We start from the raw sequence: 21,168 nt of genomic DNA on the forward strand, positions 1-21,168 counted from the left end.
AGGTAATCGAGTAGTCGCGCTGTCTGCATCGCTCTGCTCATGGTACAGATGAATGTGGCTGCTGTTATTTTATACATTTCCCACCGTGACGGAAGAACGGTGCTGGAATACAGCCTCCATCGAAACCGTTACAAATACCGAAAGTAACACAACTGCAGGAGAACATGCAAACTCCTGTGAGCAACTCCATGCAAACACAGTGAGCAGAAAGGGCCCGCTAACCACTGCGCCACCCTGCAGCCCAAGCCTCCGGTTTCCTGGCAAAAAAAGGAAGTTATTTACTGACATATTAAAGTGTTATGATTGACCATTTAGGGTGGAAGTAATTTCCGATTTTCTCTTCAAATATTATGTCAAAAAAGTTGTAAAAAATATCATCTGGACTTGGTTTGGTAAATATTTTAGAACAGTATCCTGAAAACATTCACTGTATCAGAGTACTGGACTGAGTGACTCCTCCCCCCAGGCATTCCAAGCAGGAAGTACCTGCTGGCTCCAAGAAGCAAAAATCCTATAGACTTCTTTAGAGAAATATACAGCTGTTACTTAGTCATTCTATTGGTCAGAGGAACCATTCTAGATCTGATACCATTTTCTAAAAATTTTACTAATAAATATTTATTGATCAAAAATTTTTCACCTTTATCTTGTATTGTAAGTTAAAAAAGTTCTTAATTCACCAAACTGTTACCTCAATAAAAGTGGGTAGTCTCACATCAAATGTTCAAAACCTTTTCAGATTTTGTGTAGCCCTCTTTCAAGTGTTAGGGGTGTGGCTTTCCAACAAGATCACTCCTGATTTGGTGAGTGGTTGCCAAAGAAACTGTGACACAGACCGACCAATCACTGCTTACTGATGTCGTCTGGCTCTGATATGGCGACGCCCATATTGGAACTGGAAGCAAGTCATGTTCAATGGGTGACGTCCCATTCACCCGGTCCGGGGCTCATATGCAGTCAATACCTGAAATCCAAATGGGACATAAACAAATCGGTGTTTGTGAATGACTGATGATGTGAATAATTATTTCGTTCGAACAAATTAACGAATGCGTGGGAACGAGATATTTATTATTTTACCCATGTCAGGTCACGGGCTCGGTTTTTATTTGTTTTTATTTTTTATTTTTTATTTTTATTATTATTATTTATTTCTCTCATTTTATTTCTGTAAGTGTTGAGATCTGAGAGTATGATACCCCCCCCCCCCCCCCTTGTGAGTGTGTATTTCGCAGTGTGTTCATCCTTTGCTGGAGTTTGTATTTTGTCTTTGAAATGTTCAATAAAAAAATAAAAAGGTCACGGGCTCCGCACACTCTACAGACTCTTTATAACATCTTTGGAAAACTGACTACAATGAGGCTTTCGGAGCTGCGCAGATTCTCGCGATGTTTGCTGGCGCAGCGTTGATCTCCAGACAGAGCGGAAGAAGGGTCCCGTGTGATCTGCTGAGCATCCTTACCGTTAACCATCAGCGCTGTGAATCCAGGTCAGCCGCTCTCCGGCGCTTCCTGTGTTTACCTCCTCGGCATGTCCTCTTCGCCTCACTGGTGCAGATGCGATGTTGTGGATTAGAGGACGTGGGATTTGGATTCGTCCCCTGTCAAGCCATGCCAGCTGTAGATCTCCCCCACCAGGTCTCCGGATCATGAGGTGCTAGCCGAAATCCCTCGACAGGCTCCTTCCCTCTCCATGATGGCGATGTTCCGGAGCTTCGTGTCGGCGCAGCAGCACGGCGGCGGCGGCTCGGGCCCGCTGGGGGCCCCGGGGGAGAGCATCGAGAGCCAGTTCTCCTGCCCCATCTGCCTGGAGGTCTACCACAAACCCGTCAGCGTCGCCGGTTGCGGACACACGTAAAGTAGCCCTGTGGGCGCGAGCGGGATAGATTAGTGAGCGCGTGCCTGTGCTTCATGAGCTGCCTCAACAAGTAGGCCCTGAGCTCACAGCTGACCCCCACCCACCCCCCACGGTCCTCCTCAGACACACTCGCAAACATGACCTGATTTCCCCATAAGGGGTTAATAAAGTATTCAATTCAAATGAGAATCAAAGCTGAAAGAGGAAACCTCAGTTTAGAGGGGAAATGCAAATAAAACGGTTCTAAATGCCTGTGTTCATCTCACTGACTATTTAACTCCATTGGTCACTTTTTCTATTTATTTTGGATCGTGATCCGTAGAACAGATCCATCTTTTAAAGTCGCTTCCTCCCTTTAAGAGTCACCAGGTTGCTGGAGCCTATCCCAGCTACCGTGGGGTGAAGGTGGGGTAAAAGTCTGGGTACACTGTGGACAAGTCGCCAGTCTGTGGCAGGGCTACACAAAGAAAAACAACCACAAACACTCATCTTTACACCCAAGAGACCATTTAGGGACAGCAGTGAAGCTTGTTTTTGGACTTGAAGCCAGAGAAAGTGCACACATTCACCAGGAGAACAAAACCCCCACACACACAGAACCCAACTGGGGTTGAACTAAGGCCTTCTCACTGTGAGGGGAGAGTGCTAACCACTACCCCACAGTCCCCACTGGCATAAAAACCTCTCTGAGCTCCAGCATTGATCAGAATTGGGTGTCAGACCTGTCTGAAACAGCGGCTTTGTTGGGTTAGGTGAGCTCCATGAGTGAAGGAGATCCCTTTGACCTTTTGGGGTTTGGAGTGAAGGCAGAGGCCGGATTGGAGGAAGTGACAAAGCCAGAGAGCTCACAGAGACGATGGGCTGCTTCATTCATCTGTCTCCTCAGAATCCCTCTGCATGCAGCCGCAGCTGTGGCCCAAATGTGCTGCTTCACTCTTTCCAATGTCCTGCAGGTTCTGTGGGGAGTGTCTGCAGCCGTGCCTTCAGGTCAGCTCCCCCCTCTGCCCCCTCTGTCGCGTGTCCTTCGACCCCAAGAAGGTGGAGCGCTCGTCCAGCGTGGAGAAGCAGCTGTCCTCCTTCAAAGCTCCCTGCAGAGGCTGCTGCAAGAAGGTTTCAAACTGAGGCCTGTACTCGGGGGGGTCTCTCCGTTCCTTTGAATCAAGGAGTGCATCTGTTCTGTCCACAGGTGTCCCTCATGAAGATGAGGTCCCACATCTCCTCCTGCTCTAAGGTGCAGGAGCAGATTGCCAACTGTCCCAAGTTTGTCCCTGTGTTGCCAACGTCTCAGCCAATCCCAAGGTACACCGCCCTCAGTACCGCACACTCCTCCCTTTACATCACACATTTAAGCAGGTGTGACCACAGAGTGAAGCTTGTGTCTCTGTGTGCGTCTGTGCAGCAATATTCCAAACCGGTCCACATTTGTGTGTCCATTCTGTGGTGCCAGGAACCTGGACCAGCAAGAACTGGTGAAGCACTGTATGGAAAACCACCGCAATGATCCCAGCAAAGTGGTGGGTGTCACGCCAGTCATGCTATGTTTTTTTATCTTATCCAATTTCTTTGCCGCCCTCTGTGTGAAGTTAGGTATTTCTTGGAACTTTTCAGTGTTAAAAAGACATTTTTATGGCCAGAGTTGCTCCGTTATGGCATACTCTAGCAAGGGTAATAATTGGCAAAAAAAGAAATGATCGAAATTGACCATAAATAAAGTGAAAACAGCACAATAACAAAAAAGATATTTTTATGAAAAATGTAAGAGCCGGGTATCGAACCAGCGACCTTCTGCACCAAGGATTCCCCATGTGTTTCAATGGAGGCAAAAATCCTGGAATATCTGGAAAAGTTCAAGGATTTGAAGGACCAAAAGTCAGAGCTGGAAAAAGCTGAAAGAGCTGAACATTTGAACAGTGGAATGAACGAAATATCTGAAAAATTGTAGAAGGAATTAACCGCCAAAAAAATACTATAATACTATAATAAAGACAGAGAAACAGGAAAACAGTGGGTTGAATACTTTATAACATTCAACCAATTACAGCTCCGGTTTTCAGCAGCGCCCTCTGCAGGTCAACATGTGTTACTAGTTCTGCTGTGAAGCCTACCTGAACTGTGCGTCTGTACCTGCAGGTGTGTCCCGTGTGCTCAGCCATGCCCTGGGGGGACCCCTCCTACAAGAGCTCCAACTTCCTGCAGCACCTCCTGCACAGGCACAAGTTCTCGTATGACACCTTCGTCGTGAGTTTCTAACACACAGAGAAGAAATGGGAAAATGTTTATCTAATAGGGGTGTAACAATTAATTGATGAATCAATTTCTATTCCTACCATCCAACCAGATTCGTCTGTCTGAGGCAGAATCTAATCAGATCGACCTAAACTATTAAAACAAATAGTTTCAAAACTAGATAAATCGATAATCAAATGGTTGTTGGAAAATACCATTTGGATTGAGACGTGAAAATGACCAAGTGCATCAGCGTACAACACATGTGATGTCATCAAACACGGATCAGTCCATCAGTCCATCATTCCAGTCCAATGTGTGGACAGACTTTGAATAAAGTCATGTGACCATCCAGTGTCTAGAATGTTCTCAGAATGTTCCCTTTGGATTCTCTGGATGTGGAAAAACAACAGTGGTGAACTTTAGGAAACTAACATGTGAATGGATTTGACATTCATTCTAGTTTACTTGTTTGTTTGGACACATATTTCATTTACATTTGATGATCTGGAAGAAATCCAAGAATCTGGAAAACTTCACTGTTCAGTAGCAGGAATTTCTGTCTGAGTCTCACTGCTGGAAGTTTTAGTAATAGATCTCCTGGATCCACTTTAGGTCACTGAATCAGATAGTTTTAAAATAAAATGATATCAAAATGGAATCAAATCAGCAACCACATATATAGAATCAAATAGAATTGTTCTGAAAATATGCTGTTACAGCTCTATTATCTCACTATTCCTATTATATTACCCAACTGCCCCACTGGAACATCAATACACCTTCATCCAGCTGCTGATTGGTTAAGCATGTGCTGTGAGGAGTTTGAGGAGCACGACAGAACTATGGAGCTCTGGGCGGATGCAGCGTGAAGCTGGGTTCTCCTAAGTACCCAATCGCTGCCACCTTTTACAGTATGAGTGGAGCAGACAATAGTCTTGAAGCACCTGAAGCTACAAACTGTTTATGGTTTCTCTGGAAAACAATCGTGAAAATCACGGCTGATGAATAAAATGATCCAGCTCATCATCCATTGCAGCTCTTTAGGTCAACGTTCTGCTGATCTGCTCTTTAAAAAGCAGGAGGTGTGACTTCACAGACTGTAGGGCTTAAGCTCCACCCACATCTGGGTCTCTCTGAAAACCGCACCCCCCTGTCCTGTTCCCTTTTTTTAGAAGGGAGGTTACACGACTGGCCAGATTACAGTTTGCCCCCTCAACTAGTCTGGTTTCAGAGTAGGGGGTTGGGGAAATCTAATGAGCAGAGGTGTCACCAGCTTTTGAGAACAGAGATAAATAAAATATGACCAAAATATAAGACCAAATGTTGCGGTTGCCATCACCGGTGGTAAATGGCGTATACTTGTATAGCGTTTTACAGTCACAGTCCATTCACACATTCACACAGTGGTGCACCGTTTCCCTGTTTGCTGGCTTCCTGGTAGCTTTTCCATGCAACAACACTGTCCTTTTGTTTTTGGGTCTTCTTGATGAGTACACTTTCTTCCAATTCTTGTAACCACTACAGACTAAACTATCATGTTTGACGTTTTTACCAAACGCTACATGGGAAACAGGAAGCTGTATTGTGGTTGACTGAATATTCTAACCAGTTATCCTTTCAAAGCAGCTGTAGTGAAACGCTTGCCTCTCTGTACCAAAAAATATAAAATATCATCTGGGCTTTGTCTTTGTCACCTAGATCAAGTCTTCAAACTTCTTAATGTTCCCGGTTTTAGCGTGTTTGCTGTCCTTTCTCTGTAACACCGTTCTTTTTCTGTAACGACGTTCTTTCTCTGTAACACCGTTCTTTTTCTGTAACGACGTTCTTTCTCTGTAACACCGTTCTTTTTCTGTATAACCATTCTTTATCTATAACACCGTTGTTTCCCTGTAACACCGTCCTTTCTCTGTAACGCCGTTCTTTCTCTGTGACACCGTTCTCAAGGCCCGTACACACCGGGACGAATATTCGCCAGGCGTTATTCGCCAGCGTTTTTCGCCACGTTTTTTGTGTTCACACCCAGGCGATTTTCGCTGACGATGAGCCAAGCAAACATGCAATTTCATTCCCTGACATTAGATGGCGCTTAATGTAAAACAGAAATACTCCTGTACACAAGGTGGCGCTGCGCAACTTTACGCTTCTCAAACTCGCTTTCCACTCAGAAGAAGAGGGCAAGTGTTTAGGCGCTTGTCAGAATCAAACAAAGAAAACATGAATATTTCCAGCACCAGTAGCTCCAGCTCCAGTTCCAGCGATGAAGAAATTATTGTTCTGTTGAATGATGAAAGACGCCAGAAAAGACGCCGATTTTGGGTACATCCCATAGTTACGAGAAGAGAAGAACATGGGGAGTTTTATCGACTGGTACAAGAGCTGAAAATGTATCATGAGCGTTTTCGGGGATATTTTAGAATGTCCGTCAGTGAGTGCATCTTCTTCGTCTTATTTCTTCGCGGAAGTGTAGACGCTACTCGGCGTCTATCTTCTTTGCCGTTTCGTATGTGTGCTCAGCAGGACAGTTTTGTGTTTGAGCGCCCCCAAGTTGTGTTTTACTGTAACTTTAGAAGCTCCAGACACGTGTGCAAAAGCGCCATTCTCATTGGTTGTATAGTTTTTGACGCGGCGCGTCAAACCAAAAAAAAGGAACCCGAGGCATTTTTTAAAAAATGGCGCTTTTACGCGTGGCGTTTTTTGCGTCGGTGTGCACACTCACATTGGTTCCCTTTGTTTAGTCACGAGGGGCGCGAAATTCGTCCCGGTGTGAACAGGCCTTCACTCTGTAACACTGTCATTTCTTTGTTACACCATCTTTTTTTTGTATCACTGTTCTTTCTCTGTAACACATTTCTTTCTCTGTAACACCTTTCTTTCTCTATAACACCGTCCTTTTTCTGTAACACCGTTCTTTCTCTGTAACACCGTCCTTTCTCTGTAACACCGTTCTTTCTCTGTAACACCGTCCTTTCTCTCCATCCACCTGCTGCAGCTCCTCCATCTCTCTGTCTTGAGTTTGTCTGTTGATCTTTTCCTCTTCTGCCGGACCCTTCAAGAGACATTAAAACATATGGAACTGATAACTGTTCCAACATAGAGGCGGGTGGTATGGCTTTTTCTCAGACCACAGTAATTTGTTGCTGCCAAATATTACAAAAGTTACACAAATGACATTTTGGACACATGTGGTCAAGTGATTAAAATGGGTGCAATTTAAAACCCTAAAAAACAGCACATAACTTGAGTTGAGATAATACTGAAATAGAATCTTACACCAACTTTGAGTCAGGCTCATTTGACTCTCTCCACCTTGTAATCTTGACTCTCTTGAATAAGAGCTCAAGTTACCGTATTTTCCGGACTATAAGTCGCACCAGCCTAAAAATGCATTATAAAGTAGAAAAAAACACAGATAAGTCGCACTGGACTATAAGTCGCATTTTGACGGGAAATTTATTTGACAAAATCTGAGACCAAGAACTAATAACTTGCACAACCTCACATGACACAATCATAGCAGACTGTTTATCTCATAATTTCACAGTAATTCTCATACTTATTTATTTATTCTTTTCATGAAGCATCATTGGCCAACTAATACTCTGTTTTCAGCCTGTATTTGTAGAAACAGTTGTCATTTTTATTGCATTTTTTGATTCTCTGAGTCACTTAACATACTCTTAACACTCAACATACATCAAATTTAGCCAGGAACATCATCTCTGTTCCTTACAAATGAACATAACAGGAGGGTTAACAATGTATTTATTTCAATTTATTTCTAATATAAGTCGCTGCGGAGTATAAGTCGCACCCCTTGCCAAACTATGAAAAAAAGGGCGACTTATAGTCCAGAAAATACGGTATATACGGTAAGTCTTATATCAGAGGTGGACTAACTTTTTGACTCGTGGGACACAAAGAGTTCTAAAATGTTACAGGAGGGCCAGACCAGGAGCAGCAGTGTGGAGTGTTTAGTTAATCCACCTGTTACGCCCCCTTTGTGTCTAGGGGCAACGAGGCGGCATAACATAAAAAAAGTAAAGTTTTGGCTAATAAATTAACTGCAACACAAAACACCAAACAAATGTCTCCATAAAATAACCAAATTTATTTACAAATAAACAAACAATCCAACAAGAACTAAAAGTGAAGCTAAAAGGCTTCAGGGTGAACCAAGGCCAAAATAACAAACAAAACCCCAACTAACTGAAACATGTAATCTTACCTGTACAAAGGAAAAGGAAAATAAAAACAAAAACTAACCTCCTTAACCTAACAAAAACAGGAGAAAACATGTACTAAACAAAATGGCGGTTCACCCCTACAGCTTCACTTAACATAACTATAAACCAAAAGATTAATCAGAGTGGGCACAGACAAAACTACGAAGGACTACGAATACAAAATACTAAAGTGCAACACACAACTAAACAAGAGGTGAAATCAAAAACAAAATGGAGAAGAGGGCCACGCTGCAGTGGCGACTGTTGCAGCAAGGCTCCCTTCCCACGGTGTGGAAGTCCATGGGGTGATTTAAGGCTGCCTCCTCCAGCTTTGGTCCAATTGGAGGCCACACCTTCATGAACCACACCTGCAAATAATAACAAACTAGCAGAAACAAAGATGCACAAAAAACAGAAGTCCCACTCTGATACAAAAATACACAAAACACAGAACAAACAAACAAAACAAAATCAAATACGGCCACAGCCGTGACACACCTCAAGAGAAAGAAATATTATAGAATCAAATCCGGACAAAAACATGCTTGAACTTTGACAAAAAAATCAATATCTGTGTTTTAAAAGAGTACATTTTAAAGTTTGTTTTTGTTTCTTATTTTGGTGGGCATTGCACCAATGAGTCGATGTTCCTTATGAAAAACACAAGGCTGGGTTCATGTGGTGTTAGATTGACTGGTAAAATGCCTGTCCAAACACATGAACGTCAGGAAAACAACAAATCTTCCATCAACACATGAAAGCATTTATGCATTGCACCATCTATGGGTAGACACCAGAACTACATGGGATTATCATTCATTCATATTCTTACCTGTTCGTTCCCTTTCAGGGGTCACAGGGCTGCTGGAGCCTATCCCAGCTTTTGTGGGCGAAGGCGGGGGACGCCCTGGACAGGTGGCCAGTTTGTTGCAGGGTTAAGGAATATTAATATACTTTACTCCAGTTTGGCGGGACAGATTAAATAGTTTAAGGGGCCGCATATAGCTTATGACCACCCCTCCTTTGCTTTCCTTGGAAACCCCACATATATCCATGCGCAGTAACTTGTCTTGCCGTGAGTCCGCGGGTGGAAATCATAGACCAGGGGTATGCGATCTACGGCCCGCAGGCCGCCTGAACCGGCCCGCCTGCTTGTTTGGCCCCCTGAACAATATCAGAGACATATCTTTTTTCTTTTTTTTTTCAGTGTAGCCACGCCATTGAGACCCACATAGAACATATTTTAATCCATCCTTCTGCAGTCTGTGCCCCGATTTGAACCCTCTAAAATCTCTGTCATGTAGAACAGAAGACAGTGTTTCCTTTCTATGTCACATTCATCTTTCAGGGTTCGATCACTCTGTTAGAGAGATTAAGCTGCTGTTCTTTTTCAAACAGTGCACCCTGTTCTGCGTCCTGATTGGTTGGAGATCTTGTCAATCAATATCCTCTGTGTCATGCAGCTCTCCAGAGCTACGTAAATCTTTGATTGCGATCAGATCTTTGTTTTCATTCTATATTCCTGGAATTAATTCCTATGACGGTTTTAACTTTGAGAATTTAAACATGAGAGACGATTGTGAAAATGTTCATGTCTGTCTGAGAAAAGTGCATAAAGACGTTTTACTTTAGAGTTTTACTGCCATAAAACCTCCTACTCTGCAGATTTCATTGTTCAAGTTTATTTTTAGAACACAACTCCTGCTATAAACAAGTGAACTCTGTACTGGTGAAAAGGTGATGCATATATATGTCCAGCTGCAGCATAAGACAGAAGAATTTGACTTTTTTTCATTATTACCGGATGAAAAAACAGACGCGCCGCTGCTGAGTTCGATTGGTGAAGTTTAGCACAAAATGTGAGATGTGTGAGGAGCTGCAGCCCTCCAACGTTTCAAAGGGACTATGATGGGAGAGGATCGACTATTTATTGATAATATTTTAAAAAAAAACTTGGAGAGTTATTTGCTTATTTTTATTTCATAAATAGTGTTGTTTGTTTTATTAAAAGAATAATGAATAAATGAATGAACAAACAACTCCCTCAGGGTCCCAAAGTGCCAAAGACTAAGGAAGTTTAAAATTAGACAAATCAGAGAGGATAAAAGTTTTGTGGCCCTCACAAAAATGTTTGGGGTCCCCACTCTAGCATCCATGTGGTGTTGGAAGATTTGTTGTTTTTAATTCTCCCAGCATTCAAACACCACATGAACGCAGCATTTCTCAAACCCTTGTGCTATCTTAGATGACCCCTCCCTTCCATTGACGTGTTCTCCCTGCCATGACAAAGGTGGATAAAGGTGGAAAGATTTCATGTAATCCATGGACACCAGTGAAGATCACAAATCATTGAAGAAAAAGGTTCAGAGCACTGTCTAGTGGGTCTAGATGACCCAACTCCCAACGTTAAAGTGCCTAGGATAGCACGAGGGTTATGCTTGGGTTTTACATGAGGTACATCAAGTCATTGTTGCAATTGGCTCTAAAATAAGAACAAAAGCCACAGTTTTAAAATAAAAACTCAAAAATGTTCTGTTTGAAATGATATATTAATTTTCAGTCAAAAGGTTTTCCTCCAGTTTCCATGTTTTTTCTTTCTCTTCTAAGGTGGATTACCAAAACACTCCACCCATCTTCTCCTGATCCAGCCCTTCTGTTGAATTATAGAACCTCCGTGGCCCACGAGTTGAAAACTTTGCCCACCCCTGTCAGAGACCAACAGACAGGTGTTGATGCAGGAGGGAAAAGTAGACGTGAAAACATGGACTGCATGTTTGGTCATGTGGGTGTTCCATGTGAATAACTGGAACAGATGGGATAATAGAGCACTGACACTTCCTTAACGCTGTAAAGTGAATGGGACCGACAGATTTATCCTCATTTCTGCGTATTTATAGTGAACTTTGCTGCAATTGTAAAAAAAAAAAGGAATTTAATGAATAAATAAGATGCTGACTCAGCAGTCAGGGAGGAGCAGCTGGATGAAGAAACAGGAGACGTTTATTCCTCCTTTCATTCACAACCAAAGGGGAGCAGAAAACCTGTACAAACGCAGGTCCTACAAAACTGTACCAATGACTAAGTTATGGTGTGCGTGCACGTGTGCATGCACATGCGTGTAGCTACGTGCGCTGACCTGAACTGTCCTCCTCTGTCAGGACTACAGCATCGATGAGGAGGCGGCCCTGCAGGCGGCGCTGGCTCTGTCTCTGGCTGAAAACTGACACTCAGACTCCCACCCTCTCTGGGTCCAAAGGTCTTGACCCCCCCAGCGAAGGCACGTGGGACTGCAGCTGGATTTCATTTGACCCCCCCTGACTGATTTCTTTCATTGCTTCTTATGGACTCCTGAAGGAGGGGGGAGCCCCATGAAGCAGACAGATACAACAGTTTAGATACAGCATGCCCCCCCTTAAGATTTAGGAGCTTGTTTTCCTCATACCCCCCACCCCCACCCCAGAAAAAGCTTCCTTTTAAGTTTCCTTTCGAGTCCAACTTTGTAAATTCCATTTTGTGAAGATGACTGGAGTTCTCTTTGTTTTTTGTCCATTTGCCGTTCCACTCTGATCCAGAAGAGTGGAACCTGCAGTCTGATAAGAGTGTGTGTGTGTGTGTGTGTGTGTGTGTGTGTACATGTGGGTGTGTGTCTGAATGGTGTTAGTCTGAAGTCTGGGGCTTTTATTTGGACCATGCTGTTTTTACCTTCACGCTTTTATTTGTGGATGAATCTTGTAAACATGTCAATAAATGATTCTGTCTCAACGTTTCTGTTTCATTCAGTGACTAAAAAGACAGAAGGTGGTTTTCATGTTTCCAAACTGAGTGGAGCGAAAATGATGGAGCGGTTTTTGCATTTCTTAATGTTCAGCCAGGAAGTTTCTGCAGGTTTTCAGGGTTAAACTGCAGCCAGAATGAAAAATGAGCATTTGTATCCGCGTGTTTGCTGCAAAAAATCTATTGATCAAAATCAAATAAACTTAAATTTCCACTCTCACACTTTGAAATCAAATCACATTTAATGAATGTCAGAGCTCACACATTCTCCAAAGGCAGGAAGTTGTTCGTATAATCTTTTGGACTAGAATGGGGGCGGAGCCTTCAGCTGGTGGAACCAGCTCCTCGCTCCATTTCAGGAGGCAGACATTATCTCTGTTTCCGAGGCTTCTCTTTACGGATTCAGGGAGGCTCCGCCAGGCTCCACCCATAATCAGGTACAGCTGGGCTGATGCAGGTGGGGGCGGGGCTTACTCCATCTTACTGCTTGCAGTCACAGAACCTCTATCCTGTTCAAGAGGGTCGTGGCAGAAGCCAGGGGGCCGTGGGAGACGATGGTCTCTTCCTCGTCGTGAAGGTTGATGCAATGCTGCAGTCTGCTCTGACAGTGTTCCTGCTGTCTCTTTCATGACGTCTGACCTTCAGAATGGAGATAAGTTCATGTTGACACAGGACGGCTTTTCTCCTTTAGTCTGGAGTTTTTCAGATACATTTTCCTCATTCGCTGCATCACAACACAGGAGAAACAAAAACAGGAGGACAGGAAAACCTGGAGGACAAGTTTTTGAAAATATGAAACAGAGGCGTCTATCAGAAAGCTGTTGTAACTATGCTGCACAGAAGTTTTTTAAGGCTTTATTAGCAAGAGGGTGAAGTGAAAAATGCTTCCCTCTGAAACCAGCCTCCAGTGGTCGTTTGAGGAACTGCAGCAGGTTTTTGTTCATTCACTGAAATGGGCTGCAGGTCCAGTCAAAGTCTAATCAGTCTGAGCAGAAACAAGGCTTCTCTAAAACATTTCCTTCCTGGAGGCATTGGGGGGTTCTCGGAGACTCCTCAAGGATTTGCAGGGAATAACCCAGAGTGGCAGCCCGGTCTGGGTGTGGCTTTCACTGCATACTTGACCGGCTGCAGGACCACGCCGAACTTCCCCTCCAGACTAGGGAGCGACTGACTCGGTGGGACGGAGAGCGTGAAGCGCTGCAGGATCCAGGACAGGAAGAGGAAAAGCTCCATTTTGGCCAAAGCCTCCCCCAAACAAACCCTGAGCCCGGCTCCGAACGGCAGGTAGCTGGATGAGGGGAGGGTCAGGCTGGAGCCGTCAGCGCTCAGGAACCGGCCTGCAGAGGAGAACATGAATGAGTCTTGTGGTTAAGGAAAGCATGTCTAGCCGGCTTGAGGACTTTGGCGGATCTGCTGTGATTCTCCAAAGATCAGATAAGTAACCCGCCGTGCTAAAGACGTAAAACCACACCCACCGGGAACTCAACAGAGAACAACACTGACTGTGCTTTAAAAACAGGCTGAAGAGCAAAAGAAAACACGTTCTTTAGCTTCAGAGGGAAGGTTTCTATGAGCCCTCAAGCCTTCGTCTTTGGAGGATGACAAACCAACAGAAATGCCCCCTACTGTACGGGGAGGGGGTTGTGGGGGACAGGGAACATTTGGATTTGGAGAAGCATTGTGATCTAACTTGGATTGCTGTGAGTGGGCCCCTCGTGTCTGAATGCGGGCCCCTAACCTGGGTTGAAGAGGTCGGGGTTGGTCCACTCCTTCTCATCGTGGTGCAGAGACCACAGGTTGATGACCACCCTGGTTCCTTTTCTCACGGTGAAATCTCCGAGGCTGCAGCGACAGCAGAAGGAACATCACTCTGGTATTTGGGTCCACAAGCTTGAATCAAAACCTCTTTATTTCAACGTGAACCTTTCAGAAACATCAAAGGTGGGTGTTCTGAAGCACCTGGTGTCACTGAGGGCCACATGGGGGATGAGCAGAGGGGCCACGGGGCGGATCCGGAGCACCTCCCTGATGGTGGCTTCCAGGAAGGGCAGACTGCCTCGGTCACTGAGCTGGGGGGGGCGGTCCACCCCCACCTTCCTGTCCAGCTCCTCCTGAATTTGCTTTTGCACCTTTAAAAAAGATGGAGTGAGACATCTGCATGCCACGTAATGGATTCTGGATTTCTTCAGGACACAAAGATTTGGGAGATGAAACGAGAGCTGAAAATTCAGACAAAAAGACTTTGAGAAGATCTACCTCTGGATAATGGATCAGGTAGGTGATGGCCCATTTGAGTACGGTGGTGGTCGTTTCAACTCCTGCCCCAAAGATGTCCCCCACTGTCATGAGGAGATGGTCGTCACTGAGCCCCACCGCCTCGGCGCTGAACTCTGCGGCGGTGTTGTTGTTCTCGGCGCTGCGCTTGGCTCTCAGCAGGGCGTCCAGAAGGTCCCTCTGAACGTGGTCACTGTAGTCTGACTGAGAGGCGGGACCACGTCAGTGTCTGTGGTACCGGCACAGGTGAAACCGCCTGGACCCAACTCCAACCTCAGACAGAGGGGGCGCTTAATAACTGGACTTTGATTTAGTCTCTAAACTTGAAAAAGGAATTTCAGATCAGTGTGGTTTCATGATGATTAGGGTCTGATTGACATCCAGTAGTCTTAAAAACAGAGCAGGACTGGAACTACCCGCTTAAAACGTCAGCAAGAATGAAACACTGAGCCGTTTTGTTTTCTTTCCGCTGTTTTTGTTGTTGCTGCTTTGCTGAAAATAATTTGTAATTTTTTCATGAATAGTAAAATAGTTTATGGATAAAACAGCTGGTGAAATGACTTCCTCCCACCGTCCAAAAACAAGCTTGTTGGTGTCTCTGAAATGCGTGTAAATGTGAGTGTTAATGTGTGATTGTGTGACCCTGTGATGGACTGAAGTGTCCAGGTTATATCTCGCTTTCACCCAGCAGTAGCTGGAAAGGGTCCAGCAACCCAGTGAGCCCAAACAGAAATACAGTGTGTTTAGAAAATGGATGGATGTAACTGATATCAATCAGTTTTTTTATATGTAAGGGTTAATGGCCGACGAAGTGTGCATTATCACTTTTTAACGCACTTCGCGGAAGCAACCGTTCAGGCTTCCACGGTGAGCGTTAAAAAGTGATAATGCACACTTCGAAGGTCATTAACCCATTTATACAATGGTCACTTACAAAAGAAAGACATAGTAACCAGTTTTTATACCTTAGCTCTTGTTTTTTTTCAAATTTGGATCACTTTTTGTGCACAGCACCACGTAACAAATAGTCCGCGTCACACCGCACCACCGCTGCAGTCAAGATACGGTGATATAAAGCGATATATATATGCTGATCTTTCCTATGGGTTGAATAAAGCATCAGTTCAGACAGAAAGTTCACCTCTTACCGCTTGTTTTTGTCCAAATGATGAAGCTAAAGGTTGTTATAAAGAAGCCGGCACAGTGATACAAAACATTTAAGATAGGTGACCGGAACTTCTTTTTTCACCGTGCGGTTATCGTGTGGTATATCACTTTTTAACGCACACCAAGCAGCCAATCAGAATCGAGTATTCACCCATACCATGGTATTAAGTGCTTATAAACAGCAGGAGCAACTAAAGCTCTGAACAAAAAGTCAAATATTGATAAAAAAAACCAAACTATTAAAATAAAACAATAAAAGTTTGCAAGCTGGCCCACTACATCTGTTCACTGGGGTTAAAAGCTGAGTATAAAAAAGATGAGTTTTTAAAATTGATTTAAAATGATGGAGGACTCTGGCGAACATTCTAGAAAGAGGGAGAGCTTTCCAGAGTTTGGGAACTGCAGATGAAAAGTTTCTGGCTCTGTGGTGGGAACATTCGGAGCATTTGATCTTCAGGTCTCAGGGCTCAACAATAACTATGTAAATGTTCAGAAAGATACTGAGGTGCCAGACCATTCAAACATTTAAAACCCACAGGTAAATTCTTAGAAGCAATTCTAAAAGACACAGACAGCCGGTGAGGAGAACCCAGCAATGGCGTGATACGCTCACACCGGCTGACCAGCTCCAGACGGCGGAGCACAGAGAGCGGCAGTAGTCCAGTCCGGAAAAGAGCAAAGCATGGATCACTAGCCTCAAGTGGTAAAAACTGGACTGGACTACAGCACTGACCTGTTTGTCAAATTAAAAATGCCTGTCAGGGTTTACCCCAAGATTCCTGATGAGAGGAGCGTCTGAAGGGTCCAGGAGGCCAACAGCACCACTGCAACCGGTCAGCCGCTCCGTCTTTCCAAAAGTGATAGCATGGAACTAAAAGCTGATTTCATTTGTGTGGTTGTGTACAAGCGTCTGTCCTCGTTGCTCTTCGTTTGGACCCAGTCAGCCATCAAAAATGTATTTTCAACTGACAAGTTATTTAAAAGCACTTCATTCAAAATCAGGAAGTCTTGTCAACGGCTAATAGCAATTAGCCGTTGCTATCATCCTAATGTTGTGTTTTTTTATTCAGCGTGGCAGCATCACTGTTGATGAAGAGCAACCATGTCTGAGTACGTCTGAACACCAAACCAACGACCCACCCAAAAAAACAAGATGGCTGCCACCTGTCATCAACAGTAGCTGCGTCTCCATCACACATCAGCGCAAAACATCATCCAAATTCTAAAAATGTTTCCATTAATTATGGAAATAAACACAAACCAGCTCTCGCGATGAGTCATTCAAAACCATGGCAACGGATGTGACCAATATGATTGACAGCAGATACATTCACATTTCTGCCATGGCACTAGCGCTCATCATCATCTATCAAAGGAGACGTCATCGTCTTCTTCAAGCCGTGGAGCGCCGAGCTCCTTACGTGTGGGACCTTGGGTCCCTCAGCAGCTCAGTCAACTGACTGAGCAAACATTTTTTTAAATAAATGCAAGTTTTTTCAAAATGGTCTAATAAGTCAAATTTATTATCGCAAAACCAATTTGCACACCTTCATAGTCACTGGAAACACAGCTAATGATAGTTTTGCATTTTTATCCTGTTTTGTAGCCACAAAAACCCTAATCGCTGTCAGTCTGTCATCAGTCCATCCTCTGCTTAACTGTTTTGTACTGACAAAGCTAGCAGCTATTGGCTAACAGGCTTGTTTTCAGGGACTTTCACTCAACAGTAACCCAGATCCATGCTCAGTGCAGGAGATCACACCAAGAACCCACATTCTGAGATCCAAACGCTGCAGGCCCTAGAATGATCACTGGAGGCAGACATTTTCCATTGACTTTCATAATATAAAGGTCCAACTTTGCTGCCCAACGGCCCAACTCTGGAATTAAATTGGGTAGAATAAAATACAGTCAACAAAACAAAGATCATTACAAAACACGATGACTTCAACAGAGATCTAGAGTTTAACCAATCACCTAAACTGAATCTTTTGAATTTCATTGAATGGTCCACCAAGGTTTAGCTGCTTTTCTCAGCTTCCATAAATGTGCTATGAGACAATCAAAAACTGTAGATTCTCCACATGACCCTTTCCAAACAAGGATCTGAACCTCTTCAAAAGTGCAGAGGTCATCATCAGACAGTACCTTATGTTCTTCAAACTTCTTCTGCAGCAGCTGGTCTCTAACTGCCACACACTGCTTCAGCAGGCGCAGGTCCTTGTTGGGAAAAATCTGGGAGAACCGGGCCCTGTTTTAGACTTTCATTCAGTTTCATCAGAGAAGAAATAACAGACATTTTCAGGACTTTAGTAGGTATCTGTAGGGGGGTCTGACCTGTAACCAGGGGAAGATGTCCACCAGGCTGTCCTTGGCCACTGTGTCCACAATGCCTTGGCTGTAGCGCAGCATGGCCTCAAACTCGGGGTCACCCCGGCTGTAGGAGGAGTTGAAACAGAGCGAGCAGATGACGTTGGTGACGGCCCGGGTCAGCTCAGGGGACAGGTCCAGGGCCAGGCCGGTGGCGGCCGCCTCAGACAGGGTGGAGCACAGAGACTGGGCCTCTGTACAGACTGAGCAGCAGAGGTCACAGGTCAGCGTGAACATGCAGGACAAACATCTGGTCTGAGAAGCAGGTCCATTTCACCCAATGCTGACCAACAAATGACTTTTGATTTGAGGATTCTGACGTCCCTCCTTTTAGGATTCAGTTAGTGGAAGGATTTTGGCAAAAGCAGTTCAGAGAGTCTATGAGTGTGTGTGTGTGTGTGTGAGTGTGTGTGTGTGTGTGTGTGTGTGTGTTAAGCACAGTATTTGACAGACTACTTCAGCGTCTTGCTTCGGGAAACTGGAATGGGACTTGAAAAGCCAGTTTCTCCGGAGCAACATTTGTGACATCCTCACTGACGTTAGTCTGAGCTGCATCTACAAATGTTGGTGCTCTGTGAGGTCTGCAGAGTTCAGCAGGACGAAGCCATGAAGGACGTCCCGGTGAGGTCAGAGGCTCTGGGAAACCTGAGACTACATGGACTGTTCTCCACACTCTCCTCCAAACCCAGTTGAAGAGGAGCTTACGTATTCTGAGCTCAATTTATTCTGAAGTGAAACCATTGACTGTATGAGAGAACTGGACTAACTGACCCCTCCTTTCTCATGTTCCAAACAGGAAGTACTCGCTGGTTCCAACAAGTCAAACTCCCATAGACTTCTATAGAGACATAAACAGCTGTTACTCTGTCATGCTATTGGTCAGAACAACCACTATAAATCTGATACCTTTATTAACATCATCTGGATGATCTACAACATCTGCTGAACTGCATTATCATCTCAGAGCCACTTTGAGGCACGGAGGGGGAGGGTTTATGACGTTGGCTCATTCTGCAAGGTTTTGATGGAGACGTTTTGACAGAAAAGAGTTGCAAAAACTGAATCTAATTTTTTGTCTACAACCTGCTCAGATTAATCATTGACAGACATAAAACATAAAACTTTAAAAGCTGTATTGTCTTTTGTGAACAAATGAAGCTTTTTTGCATTTCAGACCCAGACTGTTTAACCCCTCTTCAAACACGACGGGGGGTCTAAGAATGAAGGAGAACACTCACTGATCCTCTGGAGGGACGCAGAACCCTCTCCAAACATGCACAGAGCTCCATGCACGATCTTTCGGTGGAACCTCCAGGTGGCGCTGTAATCTCCAAAGGCGATGTCTTTGCCGTCTCTGGTCAGCACATCTGTGGTCACCTGAGTTGCAGGCAGAGGGGCAGAATGAGCTGCTGAAGCTGGGGGTGGGCGCTCAGCGACAGGTACCCACAGTTCTGGGTCGTCCCGCAAACGTCCTCCCCCTCTTCAGCAGGACCTCCCTGGCGTGCGCGTGATGGTTGACGATGATGACTTGGTGGGAACCCATCTTCAGGGAGTAGGTCTGTCCGTACTTCTGTTGCAGCTCTTTGAACAACACATGAGGAGGGTGGGGGCTGCGCAGGCTCAGCAGGCTGCCAAGCACGGGCAGGTAGGGCAGGCTGGGGGCCTCCTGGGGTCTGTCCCTCGTTCTCACCCTCCAGAGCAGAGCTGCCAAAGCCAGGACCAGAACCACGAGCACAGACAGGCACAGAAACCAAGCCATGCGTCCACGCTGAGACTCTGCTTCAGCCAGGGCCAGGTGCAGTGAGAGGGGCACACGGAGAAGGCAGGGCCCCGCTTTATCCAGCAGCTTCAAGGCCAAAGCCTTGACTCTGACGAGCTGAGACAGCAGCCAGAGGAACGTGATAAGACAGACGGACTCTCTGGATCCTTGAGGGAAAGCTGAGACAAGCCCTGAGCGATTCAAGTCCGGTTCCCTGAGTCCCTCTGGGTTCACTTCAGGAAACAAGGGCCCACCATGGAACACCATGATGCTGTGAATGGCCCTCTAAACCCTCTCACCAAGGGTTTGTTGGAACTGAAGGCACTTGATGAGGGGCAAACACAGATTGATTTGATGATTACACTGGAAAATTCTTCACATCTAAAAGGTTTTTCCTCAATGTTTTCTGTTCGTAAAATAAAGGACTGAAGCTTCGATTTCAGGGAAAAATCAGGAGGTGCCAGGAACATTATTAGGGACACGAAGAGAAGTTTAATTACATAATCTAAAGGATAGTTTTATATTTCTGTGTTTTCTGCTGAATGCTTTGTAGTTTTCAAGAGTAACAGCGACCATTTGTTTGCCTCTGAAATGACATAAAAGAGACCCCCAAAGAGTGGAGTCTGCTAACACCAAGAACCAGAAAAGGCTTTTATTCTGTTCTCATTGGGGTAATTTTGACCAAAACTGCAGGAATAAGGTCCAAACCTATCCAGAAGATGGCAGTATTTTACCAAAAAGTCGTTTCCAAATCATTTCTAAGCTGCCGACAGACCTGTGCTGCTCAAATTTTGTTTTTGGTGTTTTTAAGATGTTCTTGTGACATTTTTCTCATGGTGGAGGACATATATAAAGACAATTTAGCTTAAAATGCATTTCAGAGTATTTCTTAATTCAAGTCATTGTGAATTAGGAGCAGATGAAAAATTAAAGTTGGAAAATCTTAGATGTAGAAAATACTCTGGGTGTGCCACAAGCTCCCTGCTCTGCTCCATTCTGATCATCCACTGTCAGAAACACAGATCCATGAAGGTCTTTGTTTTCCTGGTCTGAGCTGGAATCTGGATCTAAAGTGTTTGACTGAATAGATCTGATACTACTGGACATTTTCTGTCGTAGTGGTTGTGATATTTGGGGCTGTAAGCTAGTGGGAGAGTGTGAACACAGAGAGCTCTCACTTATGGGTGATGGGAAAGGGGGCTGCTCCATGCCACCAACCCCGCCCACAACTCAGTGGTGAATGTCTGATGAACTCCTGCTGCTCTGCAGAAACTATGTCCTAGAAAACAACATTTTTTTTTATTTTGTCTAAAAACAGGGAAGTGTGCATTATCATAAATGGCTGCACGCCGTGGAAGCCTGAACCATCCAAAACCAAGCGCCAAGCGAAGGACTGTTGCTTCTGCGAAGTGCGTTAATTTCTGATAGTGCACACTTCAAAGGCCATTAACCCACTTATACCATGGTCACTTACACAAGAAATAAATATACAACCAGTTATTAGTCCTATATTCT

The 21,168-nt window shown here is 44.6% G+C and overlaps 2 protein-coding genes across 5 annotated transcripts; one reads left to right on the top strand and one right to left on the bottom strand.

The window, feature by feature from the left end:
* Window positions 1-1,402: 1,402 nt before the first annotated feature.
* Window positions 1,403-12,071, top strand: rnf166 (ring finger protein 166). Of its 3 annotated transcripts, none has more exons than XM_004084338.3 (6): window positions 1,403-1,853; window positions 2,811-2,967; window positions 3,044-3,156; window positions 3,305-3,371; window positions 3,988-4,095; window positions 11,468-12,071. In XM_004084338.3, the coding sequence occupies exons 1-6, from the start codon at window positions 1,693-1,695 to the stop codon at window positions 11,531-11,533; spliced, it is 672 nt and encodes a 223-aa protein (XP_004084386.1). In that variant the 5' UTR covers window positions 1,403-1,692; the 3' UTR covers window positions 11,534-12,071. The 3 variants fall into 3 exon arrangements, with proteins under 3 accessions (XP_004084386.1, XP_020555402.1, XP_004084385.1); XM_020699743.1 differs by lacking the exon at window positions 11,468-12,071 and adding an exon at window positions 10,917-11,461 and having other exon boundaries at window positions 1,406-1,853; window positions 3,257-3,371; XM_004084337.3 differs by having other exon boundaries at window positions 1,410-1,853; window positions 3,257-3,371.
* A 229-nt stretch (window positions 12,072-12,300) lies between these two features.
* Window positions 12,301-20,000, bottom strand: cyp17 (cytochrome P-450 17alpha-hydroxylase/C17,20-lyase). 2 transcript variants are annotated; one of them, NM_001105094.1, is given in 8 exon segments: window positions 12,313-13,420; window positions 13,822-13,925; window positions 14,043-14,212; window positions 14,340-14,561; window positions 17,673-17,759; window positions 17,862-18,097; window positions 19,133-19,271; window positions 19,342-19,694. In NM_001105094.1, coding segments are annotated over 8 exon segments (1,554 nt in total). In that variant the 5' UTR covers window positions 19,654-19,694; the 3' UTR covers window positions 12,313-13,136.
* Between the last annotated feature and the right edge of the window lie 1,168 nt (window positions 20,001-21,168).

The sequence above is a fragment of the Oryzias latipes genome, chromosome 15 (assembly GCF_002234675.1).
Source record: "Oryzias latipes chromosome 15, ASM223467v1".
Taxonomy (NCBI): Eukaryota; Metazoa; Chordata; class Actinopteri; order Beloniformes; family Adrianichthyidae; genus Oryzias; species Oryzias latipes.